The sequence below is a fragment of the Grammomys surdaster genome, unplaced genomic scaffold (assembly GCF_004785775.1).
Source record: "Grammomys surdaster isolate TR1022 unplaced genomic scaffold, NIH_TR_1.0 271, whole genome shotgun sequence".
NCBI lineage: Eukaryota > Metazoa > Chordata > Mammalia > Rodentia > Muridae > Grammomys > Grammomys surdaster.
In genome coordinates this window covers 1,912,301-1,931,466 of record NW_021604712.1, presented here as the reverse complement: position 1 = coordinate 1,931,466, position 19,166 = coordinate 1,912,301, and the positions used below count along the sequence as shown (strand labels likewise).

The following is a 19,166-nucleotide window of genomic DNA, read 5'->3' as shown; positions in this document are numbered from 1 at the left end:
AGAAGCCGGCTGTGAGGGTGTCAGAAACAGCTCCAGAGATGATAGCAGCAGCTCTGGGTACAAAGGTGATTGGGATGTCACCACAGCAACCAGGCTCAGACTGTCCTGCAGAGCTCTGTTGACAGCTGAGTGAATACTTCATTCCTTACCACCTCTGAGTTGGAAAGGGAAGACCAGCTGGCCTGATGCAAGCTCAGCTTTCTTCCTCTCTCCCTCCAGGTTTGAGAGCTCTTTCCAGACAGGTCCCTTTTTATACCACTCTTGCATGCACACACATTCAGTAATTGGGATCCACATTGTAGCAGGGTGTGAAGGCTTTGCACAATGAGACTCCTTAGGTATCTACCTGGTCAAAGGAGGGTGAGAAGGACAGCTACCCTCAAGGCCAGTGGGAGTCAGATTCCTGGGCTTCTCCCACGAAGGGAGCTTACAGGGGCTTTCATTGCTGAAACCCCCAAGGTTGCTCAACTTGCAATCTGTGACGGTTTATATATGCTCGGCCCAAGGAATAGCATTATTAGAAGGAGTAACCCTGTTTGAATGGGTGTGGACTTTAAGACCCTCATCCTAGCTGCCTGGAAGCTAGTATTCTGCTAGCAGGCTCCAGATGAAAACGTAGAACTCTCAGCTCCTGCACCATGCCTGCCTGGATGCTGCCATGTTCTCGTCTTGATGATAATGGACTGAACCTCGGAACCTGTAAGCCAGCCCTAATTAAATGTTGTCTTTATAAGACTTGCGTTGGTCATGGTGTCTGTTCACAGCAGAAAAACCCTAACTAAGACACAACCAAAGGCAGGGGGCTCATTCCTGCCTTAGCCTCCTCCAAGACCCTATGTTCCTGCTAAAGATGGGAATCGGTTCCTATGGCTGTTTCTTGGTCTTCATGATCCACGGTTTGGTACTATTTGGCACTCCCTTGTGTGGTGGGTGACTTGTTTTTTCATTTCAACTGTTAATTCAAAGATTAATAAGGTTCTCCTTGCTATTTGCTCTTTATTGTCTGTCCACTTAATTCATGGAGAGGACAAGACAAGAACGGTTGTTGGAGACAGCAAATTCATTGTCTCGTTGATGACCAAGAATTGAGTTCACTGGTGTAGCTAAGACTGACCAAGCGGCTCTTAGGTCTTTGGAACTGTTTTATGGATGGAAGGAATTTTGGAAGAGTTTGGAGTTGGGACTCTGATGGAAGTTCAGAAGACCAGAAAAGAAAAGCAGACAGTAGAGGCCGTGCCTGTGAGATTTCAACTGGAAAGGTGGACTCTCTTGGGAACTGGACAACATGATATTTATATCACATTCTGACAAGGATTCTGTGTCATTTTGCTCAAGTTCTGAGGATCTGAGTGAGGGTGACTTTGGAAGGAATAGAATAATTACATTTGTAGCAGTACATCGGCAGGAAACTCATTAAATCGGTGGAGGGAATTTCAAGATGACAATATTCTGGGTGGAGTATGGTTGTTGCTGGCTGCACTGAGTAAGGATTATAGTGAGTATCAGGGAAAAGTGGTGTGGAAGGATTCAAAACCAGGCAGCTTTCACAGATGGAGACTTGATGATGGGGCAGTGAGGGTATTAAAGGGTTAGCACCATTAAAGAAACTCCCAGCTGAAGCTCCCATTTCCATGACCTCAGAGCCAGCAGCCATGACTGCCCTTTCAGAGTGGCCTGTAGCCTGTAAACAAGAGACCAAGCTAAATTTTCCTTCCCTTAAGTTGCTTCTGTCAGGTAACTGGTCACAGAAATGAGCACAGTAATCAATACAGTAGCTCAGGGTGACCTTGAACTAACTATGAAGACCAGGCTCACCTCACATTTGTGATCCTCCTGCCTTTATCTCCCAAGTGCTGGATTACAAGCATGTACCACTCAGTGTAGCTGGCCTTCCACTGACCAACTTGAGTTACACTGTAGAAGTTAGGGCCAGTTCTTCCTTCCAGCCCCATTACTCCCAGAAATAAGACTCAGACACAAAATATACTTATGAATACCTTGGTCATATTGCTAAGGTTTTCTCTTATTAGATCATAATTTAAACCGTCCCATTTATTCTAATTTACATTCTGTCACGTGGCTGGTTACCTGTGCTCAGGTACCATGTGTCCATCTCATTACATCTTCCAGGGTAAATCTCTCATGCCTGGGTGTCTCCCAGAATTTGTTCTGTTCCTGATGTTCCATCTTTTTTTCTACCCTTTCCTATAGGTGATAGTTTTTTTTTTAAATTGACGGGTGATGTATCCATACAATACAGAATGTATTTTCTCTATATTACACAGCAAGACTCTATTTAGGAAACAAACCCAAAACCCAACAAGAATATTGAGGACCTCTAAGAATTGTGGTTTATGTAGGTTTACATACTAATATTGGCTGTATTCTAGTTTAAGTCTATTATCTTACCACTTGAGAGACTGAGGCAGGAGAATTTCCATGAGTTTGAGTGCAGCTCAGGCTGACAGTATTTGCAGGAAGAACTGGACTTACAGTTGAGATCCTGTCTCAACAATAAAGGAATGAAGCAAAGGGGCAAAATAGAAAAATAAATTAAAGCACAGAAGTCTTTAGAATGTTTATTAACTCATTAAAATAAGTCATTGTACCAATATAGCATTGTGGTCGTTTGAATCTGGGAACACCTCCTCCCTCCCCCTCATAGGCTCATATGTCTGAATGCTTGGTCCGTAGTTGGTGGAACTGTTTGGGAAGGATTAAGAGGTGTGGCCCTGTTGGAAGAAGTATGTCACTAGGAGTAGGATCTGAGGTTTCGAATGCTCACACAATCCCAGCTCTCTCTCTGTCTCAGGCTTGTGGTAAGTTTTCAGCTATAGTGAGAATCTTTTTTTTTTTTTTTTTTTTGGTTTGGTTTTTCGAGACAGGGTTTCTCTGTGTAGCCCTGGCGGCTGTCCTGGAACTCACTCTATAGACCAGGCTAGCCTCGAACTCTCAAACTCAGAAATCTGCCTGCCTCTGCCTCCCAAGTGCTGGGATTAAAGGCGTGCACCACCACCGCCCAGCTGTAGTGAGAATCTTGGTTTCTTTAAAAATCCACTTATGTTATGTGACTATGTTTTTGTTTTAATCCCAGGTATGGGATATGGAGTTGCTTCAGATTGTCCACAGCTGCTTACTATGATTGTCTCGTGCTCTAGAAGGGATGTGATTTCTGCCAGCTGCAGATAGTTTATGTTTGGACTTCTGGGGATTCTTGAGAGGGTATAAATGCAAGAGCCCCGAGAGGACCTGGGGCAGCTGCTGCTCCCCCTGCTGCTGCTTTTGCTATTGCTGGATTGCCTGTTTGTGTTTTTGTTGGATTGCTGATTGGGGATATTCTGACAACAGAGATAGGACTTGCCTCAAGGAACCCCTCATCACTATTCAGCAGAGAGAAAGAGGTCTAAGCCCCCTTTCTCCTCTAATCTTCTTTCTGTTCTACCTAGTGTTGGGGGTTGGAAGGTATTGGGATGGAGTAAGGGTTGGAAGGGTGGTAGATAACAGAACCCCCCCAAATAGCCCAAAAAGTATGCCAACACTCAACTGCTGCTCCTGCACCATGTCTGCTCACCTGAAGCTGTGTCCCCAGGAGGGCCTTACATTCAAACTCTGGAACTGTAGGCTCGCCCCCAGTTAAATGCTTTCTTTTACAAATTGTCCTGGACATATTGTCTCTTCATAGCAGTAGAAAAGTAACTAAGACAAATTGATGTTATCAATATCAGTAACAAATTTAAAAAATAACTACTTTCCTAAACAACAACAATAACAACAACACTACAGACAGGCATGGCTTTGATTGACATATTTTTTCTGAAAATATCTTCTTTATTGTTTGGCTTCAAGGAAAATATATTCTCATATTTGCATTTTCATTTGTCTGTTGTGATTTGCTGGTTTGAAACTAGAATAAAAAGAAAACCAGTCTTGTGTAGATACATAGTCAGAAGAGGGACAAACATTTTTCCAGTCTTTTCAGATGGTTGTGGACATTCTTCTTTGATGCTGTACAAAATGCACAAGTAGTTTTTTTAGAGGTTAGTTACAATGTAAAAAACCAAACCATGGCACAGTTTCACATTTTGATTCATCACAATCAATTTGTCTTAGGCTGGGCACAGTGTCACATGCCTTTAATATCAGCACTTGGGAGGCAGAAGTAGATGAATCTCCGTGTGTTTGAGGCCAGACTGGTCTACATAGTGAGTTCCAGGCCAGGAAAGCTACATAGTTGAGACCATTAAAAACAACCACAACAACCACAACAACCTCACAAACGAACAAACAAACAAATCAAAAACCAAAACCAAAAATCAAACACTACCACCTAATAAAAAACAAAAAGAAAAATATTTGTCTAATGGAATAGAAGACTGAAAAATAAACCCTCACAGCTACACTACAGCCACCCAGCTTTTGGCAAATGGATCAAAATCTTACCCTGGAAAATAAGACAGCCTCTTAAATCCATGGTGCTGGGAAAGTTGAGCATCCATCTGCAAAAGAATGGCATTGAAATCTTTATCTTTCCGCCTGTATACAAACCACCTCGAGGGGTCAGGGAGATGGCTTGATAGTTAGAGCACTTATGGCTCTTGCAGAGGACCCAATTTGATTCCCAGCACCCACATAGTGGCTCCCAGACACTCATAGCCCCAGTTCCATGGGAATCCAACAGGTACATACATGGTGCACATACATGTAAGCAGGAAGGACATTCATAAACACAGAAAGTAAAATAAATAAATAAATAAACAAATAAATAAATATGTCTCAGCAGTTAAAAGCACTTACCCTTGTAGAGCACCTGGGTCTAATTTCCAGCACCCACATGGTGTGGTTCACAGCCATCCATATTTGAGGGGATTAGATGCACTATTCTGATCTTTGTGGGTACCAAACATGCACATGGTGGACATCCACCCATCCATTGATGTTCCATGAGGAACATTGATCCATCCATTGATCTATCCATGAGGCAAAATGTTGACATAAAAAGAAAATGAATAGATCTAATAAAATTGTAAAAATAAGAATAGATCAAGGACTTTAACACAAAGGCCAGAACTGCAGAAAACTCTTCAAGACGTAGACATAGGCAAAGCCTTTCTCCTAATAACTCTAGCGGTGTAGTAAATAAACCGAAAAATTGACATATGGGATTACATAAAAATTAAAAGACTCCTGCACAGCCAAGAAAACAACTGAACAGACAGAACCTACAGACTGGGAGGAAATACTTGCTAGTTGTACTTCAGACAAAGGGTTAATGGCTAGCATCTATGAAGTAAAATCAAAAACATCCCCAAATCTTCCTACCAATAAAGTGGGAATAAACTGAACAGATAATTTTCAAAAAGAAGCAGCAAAATGGTCAGTAAATATCTACAATGGTGTACAACATCATCCCTCACTCTCAGGGAAATGCAAGTTTAAACTACTCTGAGACTCTGTATCACGCCAGCGAGAACAGTAACATCAAAGAAGAAAGTGGCAACAAAGAGTGCTGAGGATACGGGGAAGCTGGCCGGTGTGCATTCTTGAATTCACTATGGAAATCAGCATGGAGGTTTCCCAAACAACAACCAACGGGCCCAAACCACCACCACCACCACCACCACCACCACCACCACCACCACCATCATCACATCTAAAAATAGAAGTACCATCTGACCCAGCTATACCACTAGTGGGTACAGACCCAGAGACTCTGGTTCTATTTCTCCCCAACATCCATATTCACTGGTCTGCAATTCACAAAGTAGGAACTGGGGCTAGGTGAACATCACCTGATGAATGGGTAAAGAAAATATGGACTACGCATGCAATGGGATTTCTTAAAAAGCTTTTAAAAAATTTATTAGTCCTCTCTCTCTCTCTCTCTCTCTCTCTCTCTCTCTCTCTCTCTGTCTCTCTCTCTCTGTCTCTCTGTCTCTCTCTGTCTCTCTCTCTCTCTCTCTCTTTCTCTGTGTGTGTGTGTGTGTGTATATATACAGGCAGAGGTCAGAGAATAACTTTTGGGAACTGATTCCTTCTTTCCACTGTAGGGTTGGGTCCCCATAGGCTCATATATTTGAATGTCTGGAAGACTGTTTAGGAAGGATTAGGAGGTGTGGTCTTCCTGGAGTAGGTGTGGCCTTGTTGGAGGTGCGTCACTGGGGCTTTGAGATTTTTAAAAGCTCCTGTCAGGCCCAGTCTCTTTCTTTCTGTCACCATCTTGTGGATCAGTTGTAAGCCCTTAGCTACTGCTCCAGGGCCATGACTACCTGCCACCATGCTCCCTACCATGGCGATCATGAGCTAACTTTCCGATACTGTCACCAGGTCCCCAATTATATGCTTTCTTCTGTAAGCTGCTTTGGTCATGCTGTCTTTTCAGAGCAATAGAATAGTAAGACCCCATTGGTCGGGGCTGATGAGTGACAGAGCATTTCTCTAGCATGCTTATAAAAGCCTGGTCCCTTTCCCAGCACATACACACTCACCGGTTTATATTGCACTCTTTTTTTTTTTTTTTTTTTTTTTTTTTGGTTTTTCGAGACAGGGTTTCTCTGCATAGCCCTGGCTGTCCTGGAACTCACTTGGTAGACCAGGCTGGCCTCAAACTCAGAAATCCGCCTGCCTCTGCCTCCCAAGTGCTGGGATTAAAGGCGTGCGCCACCACCGCCCGGCTTATATTGCACTCTTAATGGAACTTCACTCACAAATAATTCCTAACAATGTGCATCTTCCACTCAGAAAAAAGTTAGTGTGTTGATTTAAGCAGATCTTCCAAATTTTGATATATTCCACTATAAAACCTCCATGATTTCATATAGACTCTGGGTGTCACAGGCTTGTAATTTGAAACTTATGGTATTTGATACCTACATGATGGAGGTATAAACTATAAACTATACAAAGGAGCTGGAGCGACAGCCCAGCAGTGGAGAGCACTTGTTGCTCTTGCAGAGAGTCTGAGGTCATGTCCCAGGATCCTCATGGTGGCTTACTCCAGTTCTGGGTTATACAGCACTGTCTTCTGCCTTCCGTGGGCACCAAGCATGTATGTGATATATGCACATACATGCAACTAGAACACCCAAACACAAAACATAACATAAATTAATCTAAAAACTGAAAAAATATATAAAATAGAATTCAGGCATGGTGATAGACAACTGTAGTTCTAACCCTATAGGAGGAGGAGGTGGAAAAATTAGAAGTTTGAAGCCAGTCTGTGCTACACAGAGATTTGTCCTGGAAAGAGGGGGCAAGAGGAAGAGAGGAAGGAAGGAATAGGCAGGAGACATATTTTTAAAAACTTTCACACTCCTCAGAAAAGCTTCTTTTTTTAAAAAAATTATTTATTTTATGTATATGAATACACTGTAGCTGTCTTCAGACACACCAGAAGAGGGCATTGGATCCCACTACCGATGGTTGTGAGCCACCATGTGGTTGCTGGGAATTGAACTCAGGACCTCTGGAAGAGCAGTCCGTGCTCTTAACCTCTGAGCCATCTCTCCAGCCCCCTCAGAAAAGTTTAAAGGCACTGTTAAACTCATGACCTGAAACATCCTAATTGACAAGTTTTAAAAATTTCTAGTGTTCCACTTGAAGTCTTGGATTTTTATCATTGGACACAATACTGCCAGCTGGCATCCTTGAAAGTGACAGCCTCATTGAGACATTGCCTGCCAAAGACCCGCTCTGAAATCTGTCAATCACTCTCTGATAACAAATGGTGTTCAAAAAAAAAAAAAGCCATTTGGTTTGTAGCTCCAAGAATTGCACACTTGCTTTTTCTCAAGTTCCAGTTCTCAGTGTGAAACACAAGTGATTTACTAATTCTTCCTGTCTTATCATGTATAACATGCCCTGCCCTCCAGAGTCAAGGGGATTCTGAGGTGAGGTTGGCTCTGTGTCAGTGTCTGTACAAAGCATGGCTTTGGAGAGCATACCCGGCATCAGCAGGCCTTGCCTTGAGTCTCAATGTCACCTTTGTTGATACTGGCCCAACTGACAACTCAATAAAAAAGGAAAATTCCACTTCAACACCATTCCAGAATTGTTTCTTACTTTGAAGATTCCTTGAAAGGGTGTCAGGGACTCCAGTGGTCCACAGACCACACTTTTAGTGGATATCAGTCTTGGATGCAGCCTAACCTTTGTCCAATAACCCTTGTTATTATTTTTTTAAAGATTTATTTATTTTATGTGTATGAGTACACTGTAGCTGACTTCAGACATAGCAGAATCTGGCACTGGATCTTATTACAGATGGTTGTGAGCCATCACACGGTTGCTGGGAATTGAACTCAGGATCTCTGGAAGAGCAGTCAGTGTTCTTAACTGCTGAGCCATCTTTCCAGCCTCTAACCCTTGTAATTAAATCTAAAGTTTGCCACTGTTGTCTGTTACCAATTTTCCTTTTTAACATGGGTTAAGGCATTTTAGGCCAAAATGCTTTAGGGACTCTAATAGGGGACAATTTGTACATAAGCCTTAATTAGGAAGAATGAAAAGTCCGAAAGTTTTACTTTACAAAAATAGTTTGACATATATACATATACATATACATATACATATACATATACATATACATATATATATATATATTCAGTCTCCATAGAGACTGTCCAAAATTGCCAATGCTGACTATATTTCAAACCATCATGGCAGGGTATTGGGAAAAGCTTTTAATTAGGAATAATCTCAGATAAACCTCATTGGCTACAACACCGCCACTGTGCAAAGCTAGTTTGACATTTATGCTTTCTATAATCTTGGTGTTCGTTAAGTCCATGTCAAATAATCACATCTACAGCTCATAAATTATGGCAAAAGGTGAGCATGCTAATATTATCTTTATTTATTTGTATGTTTGCATTCCTGGTTCTCTTTGTGCGTGTACCACCTGTGTGCAGCCTGGGGAGGCCATAAGAGGGCGCTGCATCACCTGGAACTAGAGTTAATTGTGAGCCACCCGATGTGGGTTCTAGGAACTGGACCAAGGTCCTCTGCAGCTTCATTTTTTTAGCCTCCATTTTATGGATGTTTTCAGTGATCTTATCATGTTTGGCACTGCTGCTTTTTCTTTAGAGGTTAAAAACCTGGTATTCACCAGCTAAATCCTTACTGGCTAAGGTCACTCAATGGCTAACTTCCATCCTGGTTGAGAGGCTTCAAGTTGGGAACACCTTTGCTCTACTATACAGGACTTTTCTCTAACAAATTATAAGGCTGTGACATCTGAAGCTTGGGGACTTATGGACGTCACACCTAGATCTCTAGGGAATTTTCTGTATATATTCTGATATGAAAACAAGACTTCTCCATCACTGTAGCTCAGAGCTGGAATACTTTAACCATATGATTTCCTTTTGTTTTTATTCTTTTGGGTCTGGATCTCACCATGTTGTTTTGGCTGCCCGGGGAACTCACGATGTAGACCAGGATGGCATCAGATTCATAGACGTCTGTCTGCCTCTGTCTCCTCAGTGCTGGGATTAATGGTGTGCTCCACCATGTCTAGGATATGCTCTTTCTCTCTCATCCACGTAGCATGCTTGCAAACACTCGGTACACAAAGTGCTTGGTGGGCAATGACTTCTGGGAATCAAAATGTTGTTCATCCCCACCCCCAAATAGAAATTCATCACACTGTATATGGCAGACAGCTGTTAGGTGGCCCCAATGCTCCCGGCTTCCTGTTATTTATGTCACTGTGACGCCTCCTTTCCTGAATTGTGAATGAGAGTGGCGGCATGTGTCTAATGAAGCGATTCAGGAGAAAGTGTGTGGATGTCACATCTGCGATTAAGTTTTATAGAACTGTCTCCTATCTTGCTCCCTGACTTTATTGCTATCCGGGCTTGAGTGCTTTGAAGACGCAAAACGCTCTGTTAGAAACTCTCCCTGTTAGAACTTAGGGCAGCTTCTAACAGACTGATGGGGAATGGAGGCTCTGTTCTCGTAGTCCGTGAAGAGCTGAATCAGCCAGGGGAAGCCAATTGAGCTCTCCCATGTGAATCTTTCGAGGAGATCTGGAGGGTTTTTAGTTTGATCTTAAACTTAACAAGACATCAGATAGGCTGGGCCTGAGATAACACACGGGGACTGTTGTTACCTGCGAGGTTTTAGGATAATTTGTTACGAAAGTTTGGTTATGTAGCTATAAACAATGAAGGCATCGTTGCATTTGTCTGTTTCTCTAGCAGGACCAGAAATGAACTGATCAAAGTCTCTTGTTCCTTATTCTATATGCTTAGATATTTACTGATCATTGAGGAGTGCCTTCCAGATCATCCAGGGGTCTGTTGCTCCAGGAACCCACTCAACACTGTATCAATTCCTGGGCTCCCAAGAGAATGTCCATAGCTGCCTTTCCCCACCCCAGCATCATTTAGTTTATATACCAGAGACAGCACGACAATAAATTACTCCTTCGAGTTTGAAACTTCAGTCTGGTCTGGAGAACAAGTTAATACTTCTAAAGGTGGGGGACACAGCAAACCAGTTCACCAGCGGAAGTGGAAAATGCTTGCAAGCTCCAGGTGGGAAATCTGGGTTGCAGTGAGCTGACTCTGCGTGCTAAATCAACAAACGAGGCCAAGGGAATACCTGTTTCCAGAGGGGGCTGCCAGACTGAATGAGATAAATCGCGTGAACCGCTCATCATACTGCCTGGCCGGAGCAGAGTGAGCCAAGCAGTTAGGATTCTTCCATGGGGTCTTAGGTCTTGATCGGCCTGGGCCACCCAGGGGCGGGGCGCAGCGGGGACCCAGCCGAGGTCTGCCCCGCCCACGCGGGGCCGAAGCCCGTCGAATGACTCTGTGCAACGTGTTGGTGGCTGCGGCGGCGGCGCGGGTTCTTCCGGGCTCTGGAGCTTCCTGCCGAGCATCGCGCAGCCGCCTCGGTCGCGGGAGACCCCAGCGCAGGCCTTCGGGGTGCAAGCTTCTGGGGCGCAGGCCTCCGGGGTTCAAGCCTCCGGGACGCAGACCTCCGCACCGTGCGTGCGCACAGCGCACCATGAGTGCCCTGCCACCGTCGCCGCCGCCGCCGCCACCGCTGCTGCTGCTGCTGCTCGCGCTCCTGGCCGCGCCCGCCGTCCTTGCTCGCAGAGCCGAGTCCGCCTCGGCCTCACAGTCCGAAGCAGACCACCAGCCTCCGCCCAGCCCGGGGAATGCTACCCAGCTGGGATCTGGCATGGCGGGCGGGGGAGGTTCCAACAGCAGCGTTGACGCGGTGGTGACCCGCATCTCCAGCCTGCTTCGCGACCTGCCCACCCTGAAGGCGACAGTGATCGTGGCGTGCGCCTTCAGCGCTCTGCTCATCGCCTGCCTGCTGCTGCGCGTCTTCAGGTGGGTCGCGTCGCCCAGCTCCTTGCCCGGTTTGACTCCACGGGCGGCGTCGCCATGCTGCTGCTGCTGCTAATGCCACCGCGCGCTCGCCCCACCTGCGCGCACAGGTGCTCGCTCTCGGCGCGCTCCCGCCGGGCGCGCACCTTTCTGCTCTCCTTGCCAGGGTGGGATCTGGAGGGCGGGCGCGTGCATTTGGTTCTTCCAGGCGCACATCGCACCAACCGTTTCCCCCTTTAAGGCTGTTTGGTGTGTTCCAAGTCCTAGATTCTATTCCGTTCCTCTACTCACGGTTAACATCAACTCTGAGTTCCGACCACCTTCTGTGGAAACTGTTTTTATGCCCGTTTCACAGACGGGAAAATATTCAACAAGCGTTGGCTTACTCAGGTACTCAGCGGTGGAGGGACCATTTGGACTAGGGTTCTCCTATCATTGCTTCTGTCACCCTCTACCATCCACAGCTCTCCTCTGTCCCACCAGCTCTAACGTCTTTCACCTACAGAAAGCAGAAAGCGGGGAGAGGGATGCCAGAGGAACCTGGGGACTCTTGCTTTACACCAGGTGTTGGTTACAGGCTTCAGGAGGTTTGGTGACCCGTGATAGTTTTGGTGACGTTCCTCGTTGTTCACTTGGAGTCAGCGAACGCCTAGAACAGCTCTGAGCTGGGAGGTTTGAAGCATTTAGCTCAAAATAGTCCCACCCCACACAGCTGTGTACTTTTAAAAGAAGGCATTTGAACTATTTTGCCGGTCTGCTCCTTATTACCCAAGAGTGGGGGAGAAAACAAGGCATCGTGTGGCCAGATGTGAGGGGACAGGGTTATGTGTTTAAATAGGACATGTGGCACTCAGGCCTGGAAGGGAGAGTCCTTGGTTTGGGTGTGGAGGGAAGGACATCACTTAATAAGATAAACTGCCTCTGGGCATGGTCTGTATCCTCTTCCTGGGAAGGCATGCTTGTTGAGTTTTTTATGTAGACAGCTGCCAATCTGGATTCTGATTTAGATAAGATTTGGAACATTTTACGGCTGGGACTATTCCCCTAGTTGCTCCTCAGAGTGTGGAACAAGTATTGTTGGATTCTGGAACACCCCACAGCTCTGTGTGGCTAAGGGTGGGGTGGTGCACCTTGAATCTGCTGCTTGGTGGTCTGTTCTGTGGCTGTTGCCCTTGTTATGCTCTCCTGTGGACCTGATTAACTAGCTCCAGTGTGTCTGGGCTGCTGGCCAGGGGTCCTTTATACCTGCTTGCTTTCCATCTTCTTAGCTTGTAGGCTCCGAGTCCTAGCCATCCATCAACCAGAGCTCCTAACACCATCTCCCCCCCACCCCCCGTACTTTCCCTGGTGCAGGCTTCTCTCCCAGCGCCACTTTTGGTGGGCTGCACCTTCCTTGGCTCACCTGGGTCACAGTGATGTTCTTGAGGCTGAGGTTCCTGGCTGACCCTTGTTCCTCTGCTCCCCATCCTCCCTCTCCTGCTGGAGTATTGTTTTCATCCTTTGTTTTCCTCTCGACCGTCTACATTAAATTCTTGGATCTGGGGGCAAGGCTGGCTCTTTATAATTCTGCCTTGGTCTTGAGCCTCCCTGTAAGTTCTGCCTAGTGCTCCTCTGCCCTTAGCTGTGCTGGACTCCGGGGCTCTCTGGAAGCATTGTGTGATCCTTTTTTGGCATTTATTTATTGTTTGGATTTGCTGTTCCAATCCTATAAGGCCTCGGTTTCCCCTGTGCTACCCAGTCTGGTAGCCATTAGCCACACGGAGAACATAACTTTCTGAACCGGGAGGCACTGTAACCATGAACTTCATATGGAATTTATTAAGGGATATTTGACTCTTTTTGGCTAATTCTTTGAAGTAGCATTATTTTTTTTCTGAATTTTGACGTATTGGGTTAAATATATTAAAATCAGGACCTCAGATGCTACAGTTCTAATTCCAATCTGAGACTAATAATGACTCAATTCTATTTTGACACAAGTCAGCGACAGATTCCCAATTCAAATCACTGAAAAGGAATAAATAACTGTGATCTTTGTCTCTCAGCCCCTCCCCCCCCACACACAAGTGAGCATGTATATTTGCACAAGTGCCTGACAGGTTTAACCATGTCTTCAGGTCTCTTGTTTCTTTTGTTGAGCCATCAGGCTGGTCTAAAGAGCAAGCAATCCTCCTGACTCAGCATCCCAAGTGCTGAGATTATAGGCACGAGCCACCATGTCTAGCTCAAGGTTTTCATATCTTTATGAAGGCTCTGGTGTTGTGTGAACCATACCACAAACTCAGAAAGTCAGAGGGACCGATACTGTGTTGGCTTTTTATGCTGCTGTAGCAAAATCCCTGGTAAAAACAGGAACTGAGCGTGAAAGGTTGATCTGAGCTTGTAGTTTCAGAGGTTTCTGGGCCCCAGTGCTGTGGATCTGTGGCCAGGCAGGACATCATGGCCAGGAGGTCAGGGTGGAACAAAGCTGCTTACTAACTGGCCACTGGGAAGGAGAGAGAGTACACACACGTACACACACACTCATACACACACATTGTTTCGTTCTGCTCCTTGCCTGGATTCCCCCAGGACACCAAGTCTACACAAGCAGCTCACTGGCTGACCTCTTTTTTTTTTTTTTTTTATGTTTATACCTGGGAAAGCTTTCTGGTCAGCCCCCTGCTCCTGGAGTTCCCAAAGCACACTGGAGTCTAGAATTTTCTGTCCCTTTGCATTACCAGGCTGAGGTCTATGAAGGGCATGGCTTCTCTTATATCTCTAGCACCTAGCTTCATTCCAGGAATAGGCTGGCATTTAATAAAGATATTTTTAGCAAAAGAATGTTAAACTCCTGAGTATTTTACATTGTTGATGGCTCTCCAAGTGTTGCCTTTGACTAGATGCACGGTCTTTGCAGGATGCCTATGGGCTGGGAACTTGGGTGGTACCTGTTCGTCGTCTTAGAAATGCAGAGAAACTGGGAAGAGAGTGTGGTATATCATTGCTTATACGTTAACACTCCTGCCTGTTTGTTTTCCCTAAAGGAATCACCGTGCCAGACAATAGAACAAACATGGACCCAAGGAAAGATTTTTAAAAAAGGAATGATCCATATAGGGAAAACCATCATCTTCTTGTTAGGCAACCACACTGCTAAGGTCCACAAGTTTCCCCCTCTGATATTCTTATTCTGACGTTAATGACTAGAAGAGGAAGATGAGATACGTGCATGTCGGGATATTCAGAGAATTCTGTTTTCATAGGGATACATTTTAAATAACGTACATAGGTTTTAATGTGATGGCGTATATCTGTAATCTCAGTATTGAGGAGGCTGAGGCAGGAGGATCATGAGTCGGCAGCTAGCTGCTACACAGAATGACCTTGTTAAAACACAAAATGTATCCAGCAGTTGACACTGTCTAAAGACATGATGGCTGTCTGTGATGGGTTAATACCGATTGTCAGCTTGACAGGATCTAGAATCATCTAGAGGACGAGCCTCTAGGCATATCTGTGACTGAGTTTCTAGATTGGGTTGTTGAGGTGAGAGGATACACCTTAGATGTTGTCAGCACCGTGACCCGGGCTGGGGTCGCAGACAGAGTGTAAAGGGGAGCATGAGTTGAGCATCAGTGTTCAGATCTCTCTGTTTCCTGCTGCTGTGGCATCCTCGCCATGCTGGGTTGCACCTTCAAAATGTGAGCTGAAATAAGCTCTTCCTTCCCTAAGCTGCTATTTCAGGTATCTTGTTAGAGCAACAAGAAAAATACAGAATGTATAATCTTTAGGAGCTGTCAAAAGCAATGACATGGGAAGGTGGTGTCGTGAATTAAGAAAGACTCAGACTACGGGAAAAGTAACGTGAGTGACAGCATCAGCCATGTGTCGTCGCATGCAGCAGATTACACAACATGCCATGTGGGCTCATTTCACTCGGTCATACATGTATGCACATGAATGTACAAAGGAATATATTAGCATGTGCATATACTTGTAAATATGGGTGACTCTTCCTGTGTGTATTTATACTCGTGGCATGATTCCATGTCATCTGGTTGCCTGTATAGCTCTGAGTCATGTCTTCATGCATGCACGCCATATCCTGAAGACCAGTGGGAAGACATCTGGGTGAACCCCGGCCATGGGATTCCTATATCCCTCATTCTTGGTTTTCCTGGTTGGGTATCAGGGTATGCTCTGTGCAGCCGTGCCTTTGGGGTTCTCTACTTGTACCTGACGTTTAGGATTGCCTGGCTTTCTGATGCTTTCCCATGTGCTGGGTGTACTGTAGCATCTCCTCGCTTTGTTCTCCATTTCCTTAGTTTCTGCTTGACAGCTATTCACAGCTGTTTCTCTTCGAATGCATATGTGTGTGCACACATGTGTGTGCATGTGCACGCGCATATGCCAATGTGCACATGCATGTGGTGGTCCCAGGAGGATTTTGGGTGTCCTCCTCCTTTGATCTCTATTCCCTTGAGACAGGATCTTTTACCAAACTTGGCATTTACAATTTTCTTTTTCAATTAGGGATGGTTATCAGCAAATCCCATTGATCCTCCTGTCTCCATCCGTCCAGTGCTGGCTTACTGGTACCCCCAGCCACACTCAGTTCTTTAGTGGGTTCTGGCAATCTGAACTCTGGCTTCCATGCTTGCATGACAGATGCTTTTACCCACTGAGCCCTGGGACTCACATTTAATCTGGTTTTCCTATCTGTTTTAGTTACTTTACTGTTTCTGTGATAAAATGCTGTGACCAAGGCAGTTTATAAAAGTTTAATTGGGCTTTGGTTTTTGAGGGTTAGACTCCAGGATGTTTCTATGTGTTAATATGTATTTTGAATTATATTTAGTTTTACTTTTTATCACATTTTTATTAATTTATTTAGTGTGTATATAAGAGAGAGAGCTAGAGCAAGTGACACACACACACACACACACACACACACACACAGAGAGAGAGAGAGAGAGAGAGAGAGAGAGAGAGAGAGAGAGAGAGAGAGATTAGGTTAGAGAACAAATTGTTGGAGTCAGTTCTTTCCCTCCACCATTTGGTATCCAGGAATCGAACCCAGGTCCTTGGGATGGGTGGCAGGATCCACTATTCACTGGGCTACCTTACTTGTCCTATGTATTAATATTTTGCCATCAAGGAAACTTATATAGGAGATCAAATCTGTAGAGAAAGGTGGGTTGATTCTAGAGCATCCTCTGGTGATCACGTGGTGCATGTGAGATTCCTGGAGGTCCAGTGGAGCAGACACGTCTGGCTATGCTGCGTGATGTATTGTGAAAGAGCAGGAGGGAGAGAAGAATAAGAAAAAGAAGAGGAGGAAGAGGAAGAAGAAGAAAGAGAAGGAGGAGGAGGAAGAAGAGGAAGAGGAGGAAGAGGAAGAAGAAGAAGAGGAGGAGGAGGAGCAGGAGGAGGAGAAGGAGAAGGAGGAGAAGGAGAAGGAGAAGGAGAAGGAGAAGGAGAAGGAGAAGGAGAAGGAGAAGGAGAAGGAGAAGGAGAAGGAGAAGGAGAAGAATAAGAACCACATGTAGAAGTAGAGAATGGATTTTTGCCTACTTGTTTTGACCTTGGGAGATTCTGCTGGCCTTGTGTGGATTCAGGGGAGACCCTCAGAACAGAGACTGCTTGTTGTCAGGACCTTCTCCCCCAGGGATTCCCTTACAATATCCTTCCCTTTGAGTTTTGGGGATTGGACTTTCCTCTCTCATGATGTGGCTGCAGGCCAGTGAAACTTTACACCTTGAAACCACAGCTTCCAACTCTGGTTTGGCTGGTCTCCCAGTTTTACTGAACAGGTGCCGTTTCTTTCCCATCTCTGTTGACTGTGTGCTCAGCCCCTTCTTATTTCAAAATCTCTGTGAAATCCTCTCATCTGAAAGAATTTGTTTCCATGCTTCCCCAGGGCTTGGAAAGACAAAAGTCTAGGTGATTTAACATTGCCTGATGTGGTGGCAAGGGAGTAACCACCATGTTCTGGAGACGGTGACATGTCACATATCCCGTTTGCTTCCCTAGGTTTTTGAAAAGGGGATAACATTTCCTACTTACCTTACATTTCCAAAATTTTCTATTATTATTAACTATAACAAGGAGAAAAGTTAAATATAAACAGTAACTCCAGACCTGGGGTGGAGCACTGTGGGAGGAGCTGTCAAGCTCACTGGCCAACCATCCTGAACTTGTATCAAAAACCAAGGTGGAGAATAACTGAGGAAGACAAGCAGTGGGAACACACACACACACACACACACACACACACATACACAGACACACACACACTTGGACATGTACATATAACATATATAATCATCACTATCATGCAACAGCAAACATCCAGGGTACAAACTCTCAGACTTTGTTTCTGGTCCACTGGCTGGCATTGTGAGCAGTTTTCTGAACCCTGCTAGGTAACTGTTCCCCATTATTAATTACAGTACATGCTTCTAAGGGCTGGCAGGGTATTTAGAATAACACTGTGTCAGACACGTCTCTGTTTCTCCTTCAAGCAGCCAAGTGTCCCATGGCATTGCAAAATATGATTCTGAAGACAGAGGTAGTTTCTACTCAACCTTTTTTTGTTTAGTTTCTGCTTGGGAGCGGGGCAGCAATGTGGTCAAAATAATCAGGCAGGGGCATGCACCTCCAAGCAGACTTCAGACACTATTAGGAATTGTCTCAGCTGAGTCCTTTTGACAGCTCAGCTCCCAGCAAGGGAGGTGTCTTGTGACTACCCTTATGAATAGGCCTTTTAGGCATGGGTACCTGCTACTGGGTCTTTCTAGCAAATTGAAAAGGGAAGAACAAATCCCTCTTTAATTTAACCCTGAGCCCCTGGCTTACATGGCGTTACCAGACTCTCAGACACAGGTATTTTCTTGCTCAGTGTAGGTTCTTGTGATACCAGACTTGTATAAGGCCAAGTGGGGGTGGGGTAGGGTGGGGTGGGGTGGGGTGGGGTGGGTGTGTCCCACCAGAAAGGAAACCCTCCTGGGATTTGAGCTGAAGCTTTCTGGGTTGTGTGTTTAGTTTCAGGTGCATGCTTGGGTCTAAAGATTTGCAAGGGGGATGTTCTGGAAGCAGGCATTTAAAATCGTGTTCTTAAGGTATCGCTTAAAAAAGCAACAATAACGTCTCCTAATCTGAGGGCGGTCTGCCAGGAATTCAGGCTTCATGTTTATTTTCTGGGACTGCAGGGAGAAGGAAGCCCATTCTGGGTAAGAAAGACTTAGATGAGAACCTTGACACAGAGAACTCTTGTAGGATTCTCCCAGATCTGGGAGGCCTTGGGCCCTGTAACCTCTCAGGTGTGAGTTTTTCTCACCTCCAGGTCTCTGTTGACTTTCCTCTACCTTCTATATTGTCTAGTTGAAACCGAGGGCCCGTAGCTGGGAGAGATGTAACCCCAGCTGCTTGTATGCTCAGCTGGGCCCTTTCTGGGCCTCCAGGATGTGGCAGGCTGCACTTGGGCCTGGTCAAGTGGGTCTCCCGAACACTCAGCCCAGTAGCTAGGAGAGAGCTTGGCTGAAGAGCTAGCACATTCTTCCTAGTGTGTTTCAGGAGTGCCTTTGTGAACACAGGTGCCGTGCTGACTGGGGGGCACCCCAGAGACCCAGGAACGTCAATGCAGAAGGGAGGATTACACCTGTCATTGATCATTTGGTGGGAAGGAAGCCATGCAGTTCAACAGGGAAGCCATACATCACAAGTGGCTTTGGCTGGAGAGAGAATCGCCTGGGAAGGCGGTGTAGATGAGGAGGAGGATTGCAGCTTAGGAGTGGGGAGGGGAAGGGCTTCTTCCAGGATTGGATATGCAAAGCAAGTGTG

At 45.5% G+C, this 19,166-nt stretch overlaps 1 protein-coding gene and 1 non-coding gene across 2 annotated transcripts in view; one reads left to right on the top strand and one right to left on the bottom strand.

The window, feature by feature from the left end:
* Window positions 1–8,605: 8,605 nt before the first annotated feature.
* Window positions 8,606–8,741, bottom strand: LOC114628814. The gene has a single exon (XR_003712547.1). It is a non-coding gene; the product is annotated as a U4 spliceosomal RNA (small nuclear RNA).
* A 2,082-nt stretch (window positions 8,742–10,823) lies between these two features.
* Window positions 10,824–19,166, top strand: part of Fam174b (family with sequence similarity 174 member B) — a 44,791-nt gene continuing 36,448 nt past the window's right edge. Inside the window, exon 1 of the mRNA XM_028776707.1 lies at window positions 10,824–11,345. Within this exon, the coding sequence (XP_028632540.1) occupies window positions 11,014–11,345 (332 nt within the window). The 5' untranslated portion in view covers window positions 10,824–11,013. The remainder of the gene's footprint in view (window positions 11,346–19,166) is intronic.